Here is a 17,020-nt window from a genome sequence, read left to right on the forward strand (position 1 = left end):
GTGTGCCCCACTGTATCTGGCTTAAAACCATCAGTTTTTATGACACTGAAAATAATGGAGGAATTCAGGTTGGTGGGGGGAGATATCACCTGATAACAACTTTTTTTTTTGTACTAAGGACTGAACCTACAGTCTCTTTACCACTGAGCTATATCTCCAGCCTTTTTCATTTATTTTTATTTTGAGATAGGGTCCCCTCAAGCTGCTTAGGGCCTTACTAAGTTGGTGAGGCTGGCCTTGAACCCATTATTTCTCCTGTTTCAGCCTTCCAAGTTGCTAGGATTATAGGTGTATGCCATTGTGCCCAACAGAAATAACAATTCTTGACTTCATGGTTGCTCCTCTTAGGTTTATTTTTCTTCCACAATTGTACAAGTATTGTATTTATTGATGGGGTCTCTTACACACAATTATATATGTTTGGGTCCTATTTTAGCACTTTGTATTATATCTTCTGAGACCATCAAACTTTTTCCCTATTGTAACTCTGATACATGTGTATTTGGAATACTGAAAGCACAAAGAAAGACAAAAAATTATGATGCTTTCATCCACATGATCATTGGCAGCCCCATGCACGTGTTAATCACAACCAGTGCTCTTCTTCTGTGCTTATCCTTACCTGAAATGTGTCTGTGACGTGGGGCAGATATTGGTATTTATCGACAAGAGCCTGATTTCTGAACACCCTCCCACCTCCCAGCCATCTTTTGGAGTGGAGTGACTTGACAGCTTTTAGTTTTTTCCTTGATATTTGAACTGTTCTCTGTTTTTGTGGTTAGAGTCAGGGTCTTCCTGGTGAAGATTAATGAACGATGCCATCTTTTTATCCACTGATTTGCCACTTAGCCAATTGGCAGTGACATACTAGTAAGAACTAAAGGGCAAGTGGACCAAGTGTGAAATGAGCCCAATAAGTCTTTGTTTTGTCCCTGGTATATAAGAATTGATTTGAAGGCTGGCATCAGCCTACTTACCTATTATTTTATCCTTAAATGTAAACTCAGTCATGACAGCCCAGATAAATCAACAGATGCAATGTTATCAACTTTTTTGTTTAATTTCAGTGATAAAATTGTAAAATATAAAATAAAATTGTAAAATATATTTCAGGGGCTCGGAGTGGTGTTCAGTTGCAGAGCAGATGCATGAAAGCCTGGGTTTGCTCCCCAGCACCAAAACAAGCAAATGCATGTTACAATACAGTTTGTGACCTTCACTAAGGACCTTCAAGTAATTTTAATGACTCTTGCGTAGTTAAGAACTTGGATATCCTGAAGGTCTCATTTTGGTGTTGAAAGAAACTACTAGACTAGTCATCACAGACTGATGCCATTGATACCTTTTCCCAGGATGCAGTTTGCATTACTCTAGCAAGCCTCATTTGAGTGAAATAGGATCCACCCATCCTGGTGTGTAAGCAGCTTTAAGGCAGTCTCTTTCAGGGCTGCATCAAAAATGTTGGTGGTAATTAAACATTGGAAGAATGTGGGAAAAGCCCTCCATATCCATATGTTCTGCATCCATGGAATCAACTAACCCTGGACTGAAAATATTTGAGAGGAAAAATTGCCTTTTGAACTCAACATGTACAGATGCTTTTTCTTGTCTTCATTTTCTAAACAAAGTATATAGCAACTACTTACATAGCATTGACGTTGTTTTAGGAATTATAAATAATCTAGAGATGATTTGTAGTATATGGGAGAGAGTGTGTAGGTATATACAAATACCATTTTATATGAGGGACTTGAGCAACTGCAGATTTTGGTTCCCGCTGGGGTCCTAGACCCAGTCCCCTGTGGCTACTGAGGGATGATGATAGGGCAGAAGAGATCTCATGTAGCTTATTAGGTCTCTACAAGTACAACATTGACCCCTTTCCACTGCTGCTGTTTCTCTAGATCACTTCAGCATCTGTGAGGTTGGTCTCTCAAGAGCCCAAAGCTCTGGTCAGTGAGTGGAAGGAACCTCAGGGCAAGAACATCAGCGTGGCCTCATGCAATAGCAGTCAGGTGGTGGTTGCTGTGGGGAGGGCCCTTTACTACCTGCAGATCCATCCGCAAGAGCTCCGACAGGTCAGGTGTGTGTGATTTGTCACTTGTTTCCTCCCCTATTCTCTGGGACTGCTTTCTTTCTTGAATTTCCTTATTCTGCCATATTCCTTTTTGTTTAGCCATACAGAGATGGAACATGAGGTGGCTTGCTTGGACATCACCCCATTAGGGGACAGCAATGGACTATCCCCACTTTGTGCCATTGGCCTCTGGACAGACATCTCTGCCCGTATCTTGAAGCTGCCTTCTTTTGAACTACTGCACAAGGAGATGCTGGGTGGAGGTATATGTCATTTGGTGACTTGGGGTGGGATCACTTGGAATGTGGAACAAAAACTTAATGTCCCTCTTTCCTACAGAGATCATTCCTCGCTCCATCCTGATGACCACTTTTGAGAGTAGCCACTACCTCCTTTGTGCCTTGGGAGATGGAGCCCTTTTCTACTTTGGGCTCAACATTGAGACAGGTAAGAAGAGCGTTGGAGTGAGGGGCTCTTCCAGACAGGGAGTGTTGAGTACACGGAGTTCTTGGCCTCAGGCCTCTGCTTTGAACCTTCTTCCCACCCAGCGGTTTGTCTTGTTTTCTTTCCTTTTCACTGGATCTTGATGCCATTCTTTCTGTAGGCTTGTTGAGTGACCGAAAGAAGGTGACTTTGGGCACCCAGCCCACAGTGTTGAGGACTTTCCGTTCTCTTTCTACCACCAACGTCTTTGCTTGCTCTGACCGGCCCACTGTCATCTATAGCAGCAACCACAAGTTGGTCTTCTCCAATGTCAACCTCAAGGAAGTGAATTACATGTGTCCCCTCAACTCAGATGGTTACCCTGACAGGTGAGCCTCTTTTTCTTTCTTCAGCACGAGCCACTGATTGAGGTCATCATGTTGTCTTAACCCTTCCGTTCAAGCTTTTTCCTAGTGTCAAAATTAGTAAATAGCTGTGGTGGGAAGTGTAAGGCAGAGATTCTCACTTCTGGTTGTCCATTAGAAACATTAAGAAGTTTTTAAAAAACAAAAAACACAGATTTGGGGTGATAATGCCCTGTATAGAGTGCTTGCCTAGGATATGTGAGGCCCTGGATGTAGTCCATCCCTGGTGCCGTAGACAAATAAAAAGAGCTTTATCTTTTTTTCTTGGAGTCTGATTGAGTAGATCTGAGGTTCAACTGTATAATATATATTTTCAGAAAACTTCTCAGGTGATTCAGTTGATTAAACTTCAGAACCCCAGATTCAGGCATCATCATGTACTCCTCTGGAGCAGGGTTTCTTAAGGGTATCCCCAACCAAAGCCAGCACTATTTGGGAACTTCTTACAAATGTAAATTCTGAAGCTGGGGTTATAGTTCAGTGGTAGAGAGGAAGGCCTGTGTTTGAGTTCCAGCACCAAAAGAAAAAAAGAACTGTAAAGGTTGGTGGCAGCAAGAGCCCTGCAGTTAGCCGTTGCTGGTACACAAGGTAGTGTGAGAATCACTGTCCTGCTTAGATCAGGAGCACTTGGTTTTTCAACCTTGGCTTCACATCAGCATCACATAGAAAACTGTTAAGAATCTAAACCCAGACCCATCCAGTCCAGTTAAATAGGAGTGTCTTGTGGGTGGAACTAGGCATCGGAGTGAACTCTCCGCAAGTAATTTTTAGCAGAATCAAGGTTGAGACCCTGCCCTAGAGTAAGCTGGTATAATTCTACCTTGTTTTTCTTCCCTCTGTGGAGTTGCCTCGTGGAATCCTTCCCTTCCTTGGGTCTACTCAATCTAAACCTAGACCCTTCTTTCCAGCCTGGCACTGGCCAACAATAGCACCCTCACCATTGGCACCATCGATGAGATCCAGAAGCTGCACATTCGCACGGTTCCTCTCTACGAGTCTCCCAGGTGAGTGCAGGCCGTGGGAACTGCCGGGAGTGGGTGGAGAACGCCTCTGATTTTCTGAGTGGCCCTGTTGTTCTGTACTTGTTGTGCAGGAAGATCTGTTATCAGGAAGTGTCCCAGTGCTTTGGGGTCCTCTCCAGCCGCATTGAAGTTCAAGACACAAGTGGAGGCACAACTGCCCTGAGGCCCAGTGCCAGCACCCAGGTGAGGGCAGCAGATAAAGAAATGATGGTAGGGACCAGCAGGCTTTCTGCAAAGGGTCAGATGGGAGGTGTTTTCAGCTTTGCAAGTCATATGGTGTCAGTCTTAGCTTCTCACATTTGTCATTGTAGCCTGAAAGGCAACAGGTGGGCCTAGCTGGTTCCAGTAAAACATTATAAAAAATGGTTGCTAGCTGGGTGTGGCAGCACACGCCTGTAATCCCAACTACTCAGGAGGCTGAGACAGGAGGATGGCAATTTCTTTCTTTCTTTTTGGTGCCCAGGGATTGAACCCCCAGGGGTACTTAACCACTGAGCAACATCCACAACCCTTTTTATTTAAAATTTTGAGATAGAATCTTGTTAAGTTGCTCAGGGCTTTACTAAATTGCTGAGGCTGGCTTTGAACTTGGGATCCTCCTGCCTAAGCTTCCCAGGCTGCTGGGGTTACAGGCGTGAAACACTGTCCCTGGCAAGGATGGTGATTTTTGAGGCCAGCCTGAGTAACTTGGTGAGATCCTGTCTGGAAACAAAAAATTTAAAGGGTGAGGATGTAGCTCAGTGGTAGGGTGCCTCTGGATTCACTCCTTTGCTGCAAAAGAGAAGCAAACATGGTTGTTGCCTGATAACTTTGCAACAGGGACAATTCCTGTTGTCCTATCAGTCAGATGACTCCTTTGGCAGTATGGTATAACAGGCAAGAGCGGGAGGGTTCTGATAGAACTGGTCTGAGGGTCAGTGCTGGTCATGTGACTTGATTGGGCAAGCCTAGCCTTCAGTTTTTTCCATCTGTAAAATGACTACAGTAGAAAAACTAGAGGTGCACATCATTGGCTTAGTGGATCATTTTCTGCTGCTTGTTCTCTCTTCTTCCTCCCACACATCTGACAGGACCTCCTTTCTTAATTGATAATGAAGATCTTTACATTATTTTTTCATTTGAAGTGCTTCCCTGCTCTTCCTGTTGAAGATGGAGGAGTTGTCACTTTGTTGGTCACCCGTTTTCCTCTTCAGCTTTTCTTGATTTGCAGTATCCTGGTTTTTTTTTTGTTTGTTTTGTTTTGTTTTTGGTACTGGGGGTTAAACCCAGGGTTGCTCAACTTTTTTTGTATTTTATTTAGAGGCAGAGTCTCACTGAGTTGCTTCGAGCCTCAGTAAGTTGCTGAGGCTGACTTTGAACTCACCATCCTCCTGCCTCAGCCTCCCAAGCCCCTGGGATTATAGGCGTACACCACCGTGCAGCATCAACTGTTTTTTAATGATGTTTGATGACTTTAGGTTTTGGGCCAGAATGTCAGTTGCATACATAAACTGGCTTCTTCTTGTCATTGGTTCCAACATCTTCTCTGAAGCACTGTTTGTCATGCTTCACTCACTCTGCCAGCCATTAGCTTCTCCCCCTACCCCTGCTTTGCAGTGCTGAGGATCAAACCCCAGGCCTTGTGCATGTGAGGCAAGCATTCTACCACTGAGCTAGCCCCAGCCCATTCTTCTCCTTGTTCAGTCTCTGCCTTGTTCCCTGATCTCACTGATCCCTTCCTGATGAGGTTCTTGATGTGCCTTCTCTCTGTTCACAGGCCCTGTCTAGCAGTGTCAGCTCCAGCAAGCTCTTCTCCAGCAGTACTGCCCCTCATGAGACCTCCTTTGGAGAAGAGGTGGAGGTGCACAACCTCCTTATCATCGACCAGCACACCTTTGAAGGTGCAAATGAGCTCTGTCTTTTCCTCCTCACATCCTCCCTAAACTGAGCTCTTCCAAAAAACCCCAGAGCCTGACTGTGTAGAAGACCCTCCTAGAAGGAGAGGAAGGGGGTGGGCCTTTGGGAGTTGCTGTGAGTGTGGAGCGCTGGGTACCCTCTCTTCAACTTAGGTTGATGGGAGATGGGTAGCCTGAGAAGACTTTAGTGTTCTATCATGACGTAAGCCACCAGCCTCAAGGAAAGATGGGATTGTGTGTGTGGAGATGGGGCAAGGGGACATCGAGCCAGGCCCTGCTCTTGTGCTCCCCTTTTAGTGCTTCACGCCCACCAGTTTCTACAGAATGAGTATGCACTCAGCCTGGTCTCCTGCAAGTTGGGCAAAGACCCCAACACATACTTCATTGTGGGCACAGCAATGGTGTATCCTGAAGAGGCAGAGCCCAAGCAGGGTCGAATTGTCGTCTTTCAGTATTCTGATGGTAAGTGGCCCCAACTCCCACTTCTGAAGGATGTGAAGTGCCGGGAAGGGACAGACTGTTGAGGTCTCAGCCTCAGTTAAGCAACAGAAGAACTGGGCTTAGAAGCCAAGAAGAGGCGCTCTGTTCTTCCTCTCGAGCAGTTGACTATTTGACTGAATCCCAGAGTAGGTGAGCAGGGCACAGGCACAGTTAAGTCTAGCTTAGGTTTCTCCCCTTGTCTGTTGTTTTGAGAGGGGGAAGAGGGGGGGTCGAGTGAATTGTGGGTGAGAGAATCTTGTGGCCGGAGTAGGAGTCGAGACCTCCCTATTGGTTTTCCTCTTGGCTGCCCAGCACTTAGGAGCTCTTTCCATTCCAGCTTCAGCACTTTGCATTTGTTTCTCTGCACCTGTTCTCACCACTCCTACCCTAGATGTTTGTAAAGATTAACTATCAGCCCAGAAGCCAGCCATGAGGCCAAGATGAAGTTTGGTCTTCACAGGGGGGAGGTGGCTTGCATACTTCCCTGGATCACTGCACACTGCCGTGGGGCTCATCCTCTAGGGGGTGGTTCACCTCTCTCTATATGGATTCTGTGTTTCTTGCTTTTCAGGCAAGGGGTTTAGAACCAGAGTGGCTCTAGCCACATGAGGTAAAGTGGGCTCTCATAAAAGAATGAAAAATCTTTTTTCCTCCCAGGAAAACTACAGACTGTGGCTGAAAAGGAAGTAAAAGGGGCTGTGTACTCCATGGTGGAATTTAACGGGAAGCTGCTCGCCAGCATCAATAGCACGGTGAGACCCACACCACTTCAGGTTGCACACCATGTTTGCACAACATTCTCCCTTAAGTTTACCTGGGGCTCGTGTATGTATAGGCTTTTGAGGATAGCAAACTAGTGGGAATGGAGGACGGAGCTCTGAGTTGGGAATCAGAGGAGCAGAGACAGGCATTGCAATTGGTTTATATATATGTGTGTGTGTGTGTGTGGGGGGGCGTGTATATATTCTATTAAATATTTTTTTTTAATTTATTTTTTTGAAAGAACCCCAGGGATTGAACCCAGGGTACTTAAGCACTCAGACATATCCCCAGCCCTTTTTATTTTTTATTTTGAGACAGAGTCTCACTAAGTTGCTGAGGCTAGCTTTGAACTTGTGGTCCTTGTGCCTTAGCCTCTTGAGTCGCTGTGATTACAGGTGTGCACCACTGCACCTGGCTACTGCACTTGGTTCATATAACCAAGTGTATCAGATCCTGAGTGCTGAGGGGACTAACAAGGCTGTAGCCCCTGAAATCGGTGTTCAGTGTCAAAAAAACATGTAGTCCACGTGAACATCATGAGCCAAACCATATTATCCTACCATGTTTCTTGAAATACTAGTGCTGTAAAATATTCCACGTCTTCTTCTTCTTTTTCTTTTCTTTTTTTTTTTTAAGTTGTAGCAGAACACAATACCTTTATTTCACTTATTTATTTTTATGTGGTGCTGAGGATCCAACCCAGGGTCACGCACACATGAGGCGAGCGCTCTATCACTGAACCATAAGCCCAGCCCCTCCACTTCTTTCTTTTTCTGCCATGACTTTACCTTCTCCCTTGCAAAAGAAAAACTTTGAGTTTTATTGAGATATAATCAAGAAACAAATTATCCCTGTCCGGATCTGAGGGAGATGACTGAGACATCCAGGTAAGAGTAGGCCCGGTGTCCGGGGAGCTAAGTCAAAGGCATCAAGGGGCTGGCACATTCTGGGAGGCTGGTGGTTCTAGCTGGGTGCTGTGGCACACACCTATAATCTCAGCTACTTGAGAGTCTGAGGCAGGAGGATCATAAGTTTGAGGCCAACCTCAGTAACTTAGTGAGACTATCTCAAAATAAAATACAAAAAGGCCTGGGGACTTGCATGTAGCATCCCCTGGGTTCAATCCTCAGTATGCAAAAAAAAAAAAAAAAAAGGATTTTCAGTTTTATTCTGAGGGTAGTGGAAATCTCTTGAGTCTTATATACCTTATGCTTCTTTGGCAAGGACACAGGGCACCAAGGATCAAAGCAATATCAGGGGGCTCTTGTCATATCCAGATGTCAGTCAGTGGTTCTGGGACCAGGGGATAAAGTAAAGAGTATTCAGATGCTAAATGTGGTGTGTTGCACACACCTCTAGTCCCAGCATCTGGGAGGTTGAGGGAGGAAGATTGCTCAGCATGGGCAACATAGCAAGACCCCACAAAAGGAAAAGAAAAATAAGATTATGCATGTTATGAAGATGGGATGGGGGAGCTTTGATGCATTGAAGATGAGGGGTGAAAGCTGGGATTGGGGTAATCTCAGCTACTCAGGAGGTTGAGGCGGGAGGGTTGCTTGAGCCTATGAGTTAAGACCAGCTTGAACAACATAGTGAGACCATCTGAAAAAGAAAACAAAGACAAATGTTGTTGGTGCTCTAACATAGATGTGCATCTTATGAGTCTTGTATACCTCATGTACCTCTGTAACCTGCTTCATGCCCAAAGGCAGAACTGCTCCCCTATAGTGAATGTCTGCCAGGATGAATCTAGACAGGTGGACCCTGTTGCCCCCTGCCTGTCCTGAGCTGATTTGATATGCGTGTGATATCCTTGTGGCATTTTCATTTACTTATGTGCTTCTAAAGAAAACAGCTCCGTGTGATCCATATTCTAATCTTTTAATTTTTTAAAGGGTGCTTTTAACTATTAGAAACAAAAATTGGCTTGCTTTGCATTGTTTTATGAAAAATCAAGCATCACTGAAGTAAATAAAACAAACAAAAAACCCATGAGGGCAAGAGGCCGGGAATGAGGATCTTGGCCTGAGCAGCGGGCAGGTTGGAGCTGCCGGTGATTGACAGAGAAGATTGTGAGTAGAGCAGGGTTGAAGGGTGAAACCAGACATTTGGTTGTGAACATATTAAATCCCAGTGGGTAACTAAGTGGAGATGTCACCCAGGTAACTGGGATGGAAAGGTTTGGAATCAAAGGAAGAGGGAGGCTGGAAAGTAGCATGGCAGCTATTAGGGGACGTTTAAGTGAGAAGTCTGGATTAGATCTCTTAGCATCACCCCTGCATGGAAAGTGGTAGACACCCTTGTACCCTTGTACAGCCCTGGTACCCTCCTGCTTGCAAAAGATCTAGGTGAACAGAGAAGATGACTTCGTGAAGTAGAGGAGCACTGAGAAAACAGTGTTCTGGAAGCTGTGGGATGAAAATATTTCAAGCAGGAGAGAACTGGCAAATTGCAAATGCTGCCAGGAGTCAGGTAACATGCATTGAGTTTACCATTGGTTTCAGCTGGGTGCCATGGTACACCCCTATCATCCAGTGACTTGGGAGGCTGAGGAAGGAGGATCACAAGTTCAGGGCCAGCCTCAGCAACCTAGCAAGACCCTGTCTCCAAAACAAAAATATAAAAAAGCTGGGTTGTAACTCAGTGATAGAGCACTCCTGGGTTCAATCCCCAGTACTGTAAAAAATTTAAAAAGGAAGTTGACCATTGGTTTTAACCACATGAATGTCGGTAGTGATGATCAGAACTCTCTTGGTTGCATGGTGGGGTGGAAACCTGACTGAAGTGGGTTCAACCAGGATGAGGAGGAGAGGACAGCGAGTATAGAAAACCCCTTAGGAGAGAGTAAGGAGGTCAGTGACTAGAGGGAAATGTCGGGTTGAAAGCTTTTGTTTTAAATTTTTCAGTATGGGACATACTGCTACACCGTGCTGGTAGGTTGACCCCCAAAGTCTCGTTCTTGAATGGGCAGAGGAGGTGGGATGTGGTACACCATGTGGGTCTGAGATGGCAGAGTCGGGACATGTGGGAAGCCCTCTTGCTTGTGGGAGGTGCTGGAGGTTTGAGAGAGTAGAGAGGCTGTGGATTCTTTGTTTAAGGACCAAAGAAGCGAATGGACTAGGGATGTGTACGTTACTGAGCAGGGTAGGAGACCCCTTCCTCTCAGTCTTGAATTTAAAATGAGCACAATCATCCTGGCTGGTTGTTCACCTTCTCCTGTCATTGACTGACCATAAGCAGGTTTCGTCTGGTCAATGTGATAAAGGGAGAGGGGGTATGGGAGTTGCGAATCTCTAGAGCTGTGGGGATAATGACAGATGCCTGGCAACTGAGGACACGAGATTCAGGAGCAGGGGCAGTTCTTTTTAATGACAGGCTCAAATGGTGATCATATAAATGAACAAGATGAGTGGGAAAGAGGGCAGAAAGGTAAGAAAGTAAAGTATCAAGAATTGTGGGCATGTTGTAGGAGAGAGCCCTAAGGTGGTGTGAGTGTCCAAGTGGCTGCTCCAAGGGACGCGGTGCTATAGTCTGGTGATATAAAGTTCAAAATTGGGGTCTTTGGAGAGGGGAAGGGGACACATCTGAAATTACTAGGTGAGGAGGAACATGGAAGACCATCCTGCTTCTAGGCCAGTGGAGTGAGGGACAGTGGGAGGGCCACATTTCAATTGGAGGGATAAGGGCACTGGCCAGAGAAAGAGGGAAACAAGGACACTTGATTAATGACTGTTCCAGAAGGCATAGTGAATGGATGTCAGAATTGGGAAGAGAGGGATGGGCAGTCAGCTCAGGAGATGTCTCATGTGTTCCTGGTCAATAGAAATGCCACATGAATTTTAACTTTTCTATCAGTTGCATTAATATAAAAAGCAGTTGAGGCTGGTGGGTGCCGTGGTGCATGCATACATATAGTCTCAGCAGCTTGGAAGGCTGAGACAGGAGGATCATAGTTTCAAGACCAGCTTCAGCAATTTATCAAGACCCTAAAGCAACTTAGACCCTGTATTAAAAAAGGGCTGGGGATGTAGCTCAGTGGTCAGTTGCCCCTGGGTTAAATTCCTAGTACCCCTTCCCTCCCAAAAATGGTAAGTGAAATTAATTGTAATAATATAGTTAACACTATCTAAAATGTCTCAACATGTCATCATTATTTTAGTCAGCTTTTTCACTGCTGTGACTAAAGGACCCAATCAGAACAATTATAGAGGAGAAAAAGTTTATTTAGGGCTCACATTTTCAGAAGTCTCCATACAAGGCTGGCTTCATTCTTTAGGGCTCAAGGTGAGGCAGAACATCATGACAGAAGAGTGTGGTGAAGGGAAGCCACTCATATGATGATCAGGAAGCAGAGAGACTCTGCTCATCAGATACAAATATGTACCCCCAAAGTCACGCCCCAATTCCTACCTCCTCCAGCCACACTCTACTACTTCAATTACCATCCAGTTAATCCCTATGGGGGATTAATTCACTAATTAGGATAAGATTATTCTAACCCAGTCATTTCCCTTGAACCTTCACATTGTCTCAAACATGAGCTTTTGGGGGATACCTCACATCCAAACCATAACAAGTATAAATAACTTGATACTTTACATTATTTCATACTAAAACTTCAAAATCTGGAGTGTATTTTATCTTCATAGTACATCTGAACTTGAACTAGCCACATTGGTAGTGGCTACCATATTGGACAGCAGAGCTCATGAGTCTTTGGGGGAGAGAATGGGAGTCAAGCTTTTGATGGGTCTGACCTTGGTCTTGACTGTCTCCATGATAGATGGTGAGAGGGAGATGGGTGGGGTGTTGTCAGGGCCTGTGGAGCTCTGAGGAGCTTTCCTTACTCCCATTGCTAGAGTATGGAGGTCCAGACGTGCTAGGATTACTTGAAGATGGGTGTTCTGGGGGGACCCGTAAATGGAGTTGTGGTAGCAATTATAATTACAACAAATGACTTGAGGAGTTGGGGTTCTTTGGACATCGCTTGAGAAATCATGGCTTAGTGTGTTCTGTTCAGGAGTTCCTCAATATGCAGACGCCATGCAGGATGACTTAGGCCCTGAAGGACCTGCCAGGGAAGGCCTGTCCACTCAGACAACTTGAATCTGTTTTCCTTAGCACAGAGCTGTATTGAGTTATCTGCCCTTCACTGCTGATTATAAACCATCTTCGGTTTTTTGGAGTTGTGGTTGAAATTAAAGAAAGATTATAATGGAGAAGAAAAATAGGGTTTCTTTTAACCTCCTGGAGGATAGTAGTGGGCAGCCACAGAATCTGGTTCTTTAGATTCCTTTAGTTACTGGAAGTGCTTGCTGTAGGACTTTCCCATTCAGTTTTCTCTACTTGTTGGGTTCATATGAAAGAGTTACAGGAATGTATGAGTTTTGAGAAGGGTTCAGAGGTGGTTGGGAGGTATTTTTTTTTTTTAATATTTATTTTTTAGTTATAGGTGGACACAATATCTTTATTTTATAAATATAAAAATGTGGTTTTGAGGATCGAACCTAGTGCCTCGCGCATGCTAGTCGAGTGCTTTAACTTGAGCCACAGCCTCTTCTTTTTCTTTTCCGATGAGGAAACTGAACACAAGATGTCCCGTTCACTGTGTCCGTAGCGTTACACCGGCACTGCTATCTCCTTTCCGTGGGCTTGTTTTTTCATGTAAAGGACATGTTGTATTCTTTGTTTGATGTGCTTGCCCTCCTTTCCTATTTCAGCAGTATAAAAACTAAAATAAAAAATGTTCGTCCAGTGCCACATCAGACAGGTGCCCACCCACACTGCCCCCCGGGATGCAGTGCTGCAGTGGAGCATTGGTGGGGAACAGGCACCCAAGGACCTGGCTCCCAGGCTGAGGCTCGTGTGCCTTCCAGGTGCGGCTCTATGAGTGGACCACAGAGAAGGAGCTCCGCACCGAGTGCAATCACTACAACAACATCATGGCGCTCTACCTGAAGACCAAGGGCGATTTCATCCTGGTGGGCGACCTCATGCGCTCAGTGCTGCTGCTCGCATACAAGCCCATGGAGGGGAACTTCGAAGAGGTAGTGGGGGTGCTTGGGGTGCAGACTGGCAGCTGAAGCCCCTTCTGGTGTTTGGTGCAGAAGGTGTTTAAGCCCAGCTGGGGCAGGGACATGTTCCCTGAGCATATGTTCTGCATCCATAAGTATTTCTTGAGGACCTTCCACCCCCCACAACCAGAACTCAAGTAGGCTCCATCTCTGTAAAGTTGCAACCAAATAGCCTGTGTTGGCTGCAGATCTGGGGGAAATCTCTAGGGCAACTGTTAAACGTGGGGCTATATATTCTGCAGAGTAGGGTCTGGGCTTCTGACTAAAAGAGACAAGTCCCAGAATTGGATTCCATACAAACTCCAGTTACATTTCATGTTGCATCTCATCTGTTTTAAGATTGCCCGAGACTTTAATCCCAATTGGATGAGTGCCGTGGAAATCTTGGATGACGACAATTTCCTGGGGGCTGAAAATGCCTTTAACTTGTTTGTGTGTCAGAAGGACAGGTGAGTGACAATGGCAGATTGGTGGGCAGGGTGGAGCCCTGGGTCTGTGGGGCTGAGGACATCAGATGCTACTTCAGGCTCAATTGCTCTTGACGGGTAGAATTTCCTTCATGAAAATCAAAGGCCGCGTGGACCTGCCGACCGGCCTCTTCAGAGGGGCCCCCCAGGATGCCCAGCACAGGGTGTTCACTAAGGTAGTTCTGTACCCCGGCCTCATGAGGGAGATGGGTCTGAGTAGTGACTTCTCATGCCGCCTTTCAGTGCCGCCACCACCGATGAGGAGCGGCAGCACCTGCAAGAGGTCGGGCTCTTCCACCTGGGAGAGTTTGTCAACGTCTTCTGCCACGGCTCTCTGGTCATGCAGAATCTGGGCGAGACTTCCACCCCCACACAGGGCTCTGTGCTCTTTGGCACGGTCAACGGCATGATCGGTAAGGTCACCCCTGCAGGGCTTTGCTCCCACACAGTCTTCTTTCCTGGGACTGCCATTTGGCGGGACCTGGGAGGGCAAGTAGACAGACCCGGAGTTTACCAGAGGCTGCAGCAAACATGTCCCTCCTGCTGGTGCTTGGCTTGCTGCCCTGGTTAGAAGGTGCTTGCTGTGTGGCTCACTGCCCTCTTCCTCCTTCAGGGCTGGTGACCTCACTGTCAGAGAGCTGGTACAACCTCCTGTTGGACATGCAGAATCGCCTCAATAAAGTCATCAAAAGTGTGGGCAAGATCGAGCACTCTTTATATCCTCTGTGAGCCCTCCCCATGCTGGGAAGCACATCCCAGCACATGCAAAGAGCTGCTTACTCTGAGCTGCTTCAGGGAATGTCTTGACTATGTTTCTGTTTCTCATTAGTTTTTTTTTAAGTTATAGATGGATGCAAAAATCTTTATTTCATTTATTCATTTTTATGTGGTGCTGAGGATTGAACCTGGTGCATCACATTTGCAAGGCAACTGCTCTGCCTCTGAGCCACAATCCCCGCCCCATCATTAGTTTTTTGTGTGGAGAATTTCCGACATACATAGTAGTAAAGAATAGCACCATGAGTCCCACGTGCTTATCACCCAGGTACAGCTGGTCATGAGAAGGTGGACTCATGTTTCTCAACTGTTTGCCTCTGGCCTTCTTGGTTGGGGGTCAGACAGTTCAGATCACAGCACAGGAGTGTCTCCTCTCAGGGATCTCTCGAAGGGCAGCTCTCACTGGCACTGGAGATCCCAGCAGGAGAACAGAGGAGAGTGAAGAAGCTGGGACTCCGGGGTCAGTCCTGCAGGCACACGCAGAGCCCAGATGTGGCTGGAAGTTTGTTTAGTGTGGAGATAGCAAGAGTCCTCTCCAGGGGTGGGGTGGAAGGGCTCCTCTCTGAGTCTGGCCCAAGGAGGGAGTAGGTGTCTTGGTTTTTTGCTAATAAGTAGGACATTGGGCAGCCTCTTGTGTCACTGAGCCTCAGCGTATTCATCCGTGATGCTTTGGGGCTAGACTTGACAAGTGGTTCTTACCAGGTGCGTACTTGTAAAAAAAATACCCATGTGTGTTAGGGCTTTGTGCTAATCCCTGACCTATATTTTAAAGACATTTATTTTAAGATTACCCAATTAAGAACCATTGGATTAGACAAAAAATTTCTTTTAGTTCCAAAAAGCAGTATGTGTTTCAGTTGAAACTGTTTTTTCCTATTCAGTCCTGGCAGTCATTGTAGATTGTGGTCTTGCTGAAAAGTGGGGATGATTGTCAGGGTGTTTCCAGGTAAACACACATTCCTTAACTCACCTGTCCACCTGGAGATCCTTTCACACTGAGAGAAAGACAGAACCTGCCACGGGCTTCATTGATGGCGACCTGATTGAGAGTTTCCTGGATATCAGCCGCCCCAAGATGCAGGAGGTCGTGGCAAACCTACAGGTGAGCTGTGTGGAGTTCACTCTGGCCAAGTGGTATTCAGGGCAGGGCCTGCCAGAAGAATGGCAGGACTCAGGCAACTGTCCTCCAAGGATTCTAGGTGCCAGCAGACCTGTCTGGCCTTTAGTGAGCCTCACTGCGTGAGAATGAGTCTGAGGGAAAGGCTCCTGGGTCCACTCGAGGTAGCAGGCGCCTTAGCCCCTCTACTGTAGCAGTGAGGGCACGTTTGGGCATATCCGGGATCTCTGGCACAACCCAGAGGTGGGAGGTAGGCTCAGGATCCTGCAGGCAGGAGAAATGTCCATGATTCTGGAGTTGGGGCTGTTGCTCCCTGGAGATGGTGCACCTGGGGTCTCAAAGGACCTTGCTCACCTATGTGTCCCCAAAGGGCAGGGTGGGTTTCTGGTGAGTGCTTTGTCCTTCATGTGGCAGCAATGGCTGGTGGGCTTCTCCCTCCTCTGCTGAGGAGGGGAGCCCTCTTGGCCTCAGGACCTTCCCCCCCCTCTCGTTGCAGTATGACGATGGCAGCGGTATGAAGCGAGAGGCCACGGCAGACGACCTGATCAAGGTTGTGGAGGAGCTAACCCGGATCCATTAGCCAAGGGCAGGGCTTCCCTTTCCTGGCCCTGCCCAAAGGCTCTGCCCTCCCTTTCCTCCCCACCATTGTCTTCTTGGCTATGGGAGGCCTCTCCCTAAGCCAGCTGCTCCCGAGGCCGCAGTTCGCCTGTGTGGCAATGGGGCTTTCTTAGGACTAAAACCAGTTCACTAGACACCTGGGAATGGGCTGAAGGCGGAATATTTTCTCCCTGGATTTTTACCAGTCTTATATGATTCCAGCCATCACTTTGGACCACCAAGCCTTGATTGGTGTTGCCACTTGTCCTCCTTCCTGGGGAGGGATTTTGCAGCTCTTTGGTTGAAAGGAAGTTCGCGTGCGCGCTCTCTCTCTCTCTCTCTCTCTTTCTCTCTCTGAGTGTGTGAGACACTCATGCTTTGTCCTCGTACTTCCTTTATTATTTAGGTTGTGGGTGTGGGAGGTTGCAGGTGGAGGGGAAGAGGGTCAGGAGGGTTTCATTGTCTCTGAAGTGAGAGCTTCCTTTTACTTCTTGCCTCTGAGAGCATCAAGCCTGGAGACCTGTTCAGGGCCAGGGCTGCCCCAGTGTAACATGGAGATGGTGGATGATCCCCAAGCCACAGCCCTTTGTCTCTGGGAATTCCATTCTTCAGAGAGAAGGGGGAGGTGGGGGGCTGGGAATTGGTTGTTAGTTTCTGAGTTTTACCAAATAAAGTAGACTCTAAGAAAGATACGTTTGTTTTTGCTTTTTCCCCTTTGCTTAGTTGTCCAGCATCCTAGGTATATCCTGCCCATTTACTGCACACCTAGGCACTGTCCCCTGCTTTATGGCAACTGCTGCAGTCACTTGTCCTTGGTATTAGAACAATGCTTCTCAAGCAGTGAAATGACATCTGCACCTCTCCTTTGTTACATGATTGGTTTTGGTGGGATTCCAAGCTGTGA

General features: G+C 46.7%; 1 protein-coding gene across 1 annotated transcript in view; it reads left to right on the forward strand.

The window, feature by feature from the left end:
• Ddb1 (damage specific DNA binding protein 1) overlaps positions 1-16,804 on the forward strand; it is a 31,077-nt gene extending 14,273 nt beyond the window's left edge. The window contains exons 13-27 of the mRNA XM_046445609.2: positions 1,905-2,083; positions 2,177-2,340; positions 2,417-2,524; positions 2,682-2,889; positions 3,834-3,929; positions 4,019-4,130; positions 5,704-5,827; positions 6,140-6,304; positions 6,980-7,074; positions 12,961-13,131; positions 13,498-13,607; positions 13,869-14,038; positions 14,239-14,341; positions 15,381-15,504; positions 16,016-16,804. Coding sequence (XP_046301565.1) covers positions 1,905-2,083; positions 2,177-2,340; positions 2,417-2,524; positions 2,682-2,889; positions 3,834-3,929; positions 4,019-4,130; positions 5,704-5,827; positions 6,140-6,304; positions 6,980-7,074; positions 12,961-13,131; positions 13,498-13,607; positions 13,869-14,038; positions 14,239-14,341; positions 15,381-15,504; positions 16,016-16,099 — 2,013 coding nt within the window. The 3' untranslated portion in view covers positions 16,100-16,804. The remainder of the gene's footprint in view (positions 1-1,904; positions 2,084-2,176; positions 2,341-2,416; positions 2,525-2,681; positions 2,890-3,833; positions 3,930-4,018; positions 4,131-5,703; positions 5,828-6,139; positions 6,305-6,979; positions 7,075-12,960; positions 13,132-13,497; positions 13,608-13,868; positions 14,039-14,238; positions 14,342-15,380; positions 15,505-16,015) is intronic.
• The last annotated feature ends 216 nt before the right edge of the window (positions 16,805-17,020 follow it).

Source organism: Marmota monax, unplaced genomic scaffold (assembly GCF_021218885.2).
Source record: "Marmota monax isolate L192 unplaced genomic scaffold, Marmota_monax_Labrador192_F-V1.1 WCK01_AAM20220418_F8-fsc00038, whole genome shotgun sequence".
Lineage (NCBI taxonomy): Eukaryota > Metazoa > Chordata > Mammalia > Rodentia > Sciuridae > Marmota > Marmota monax.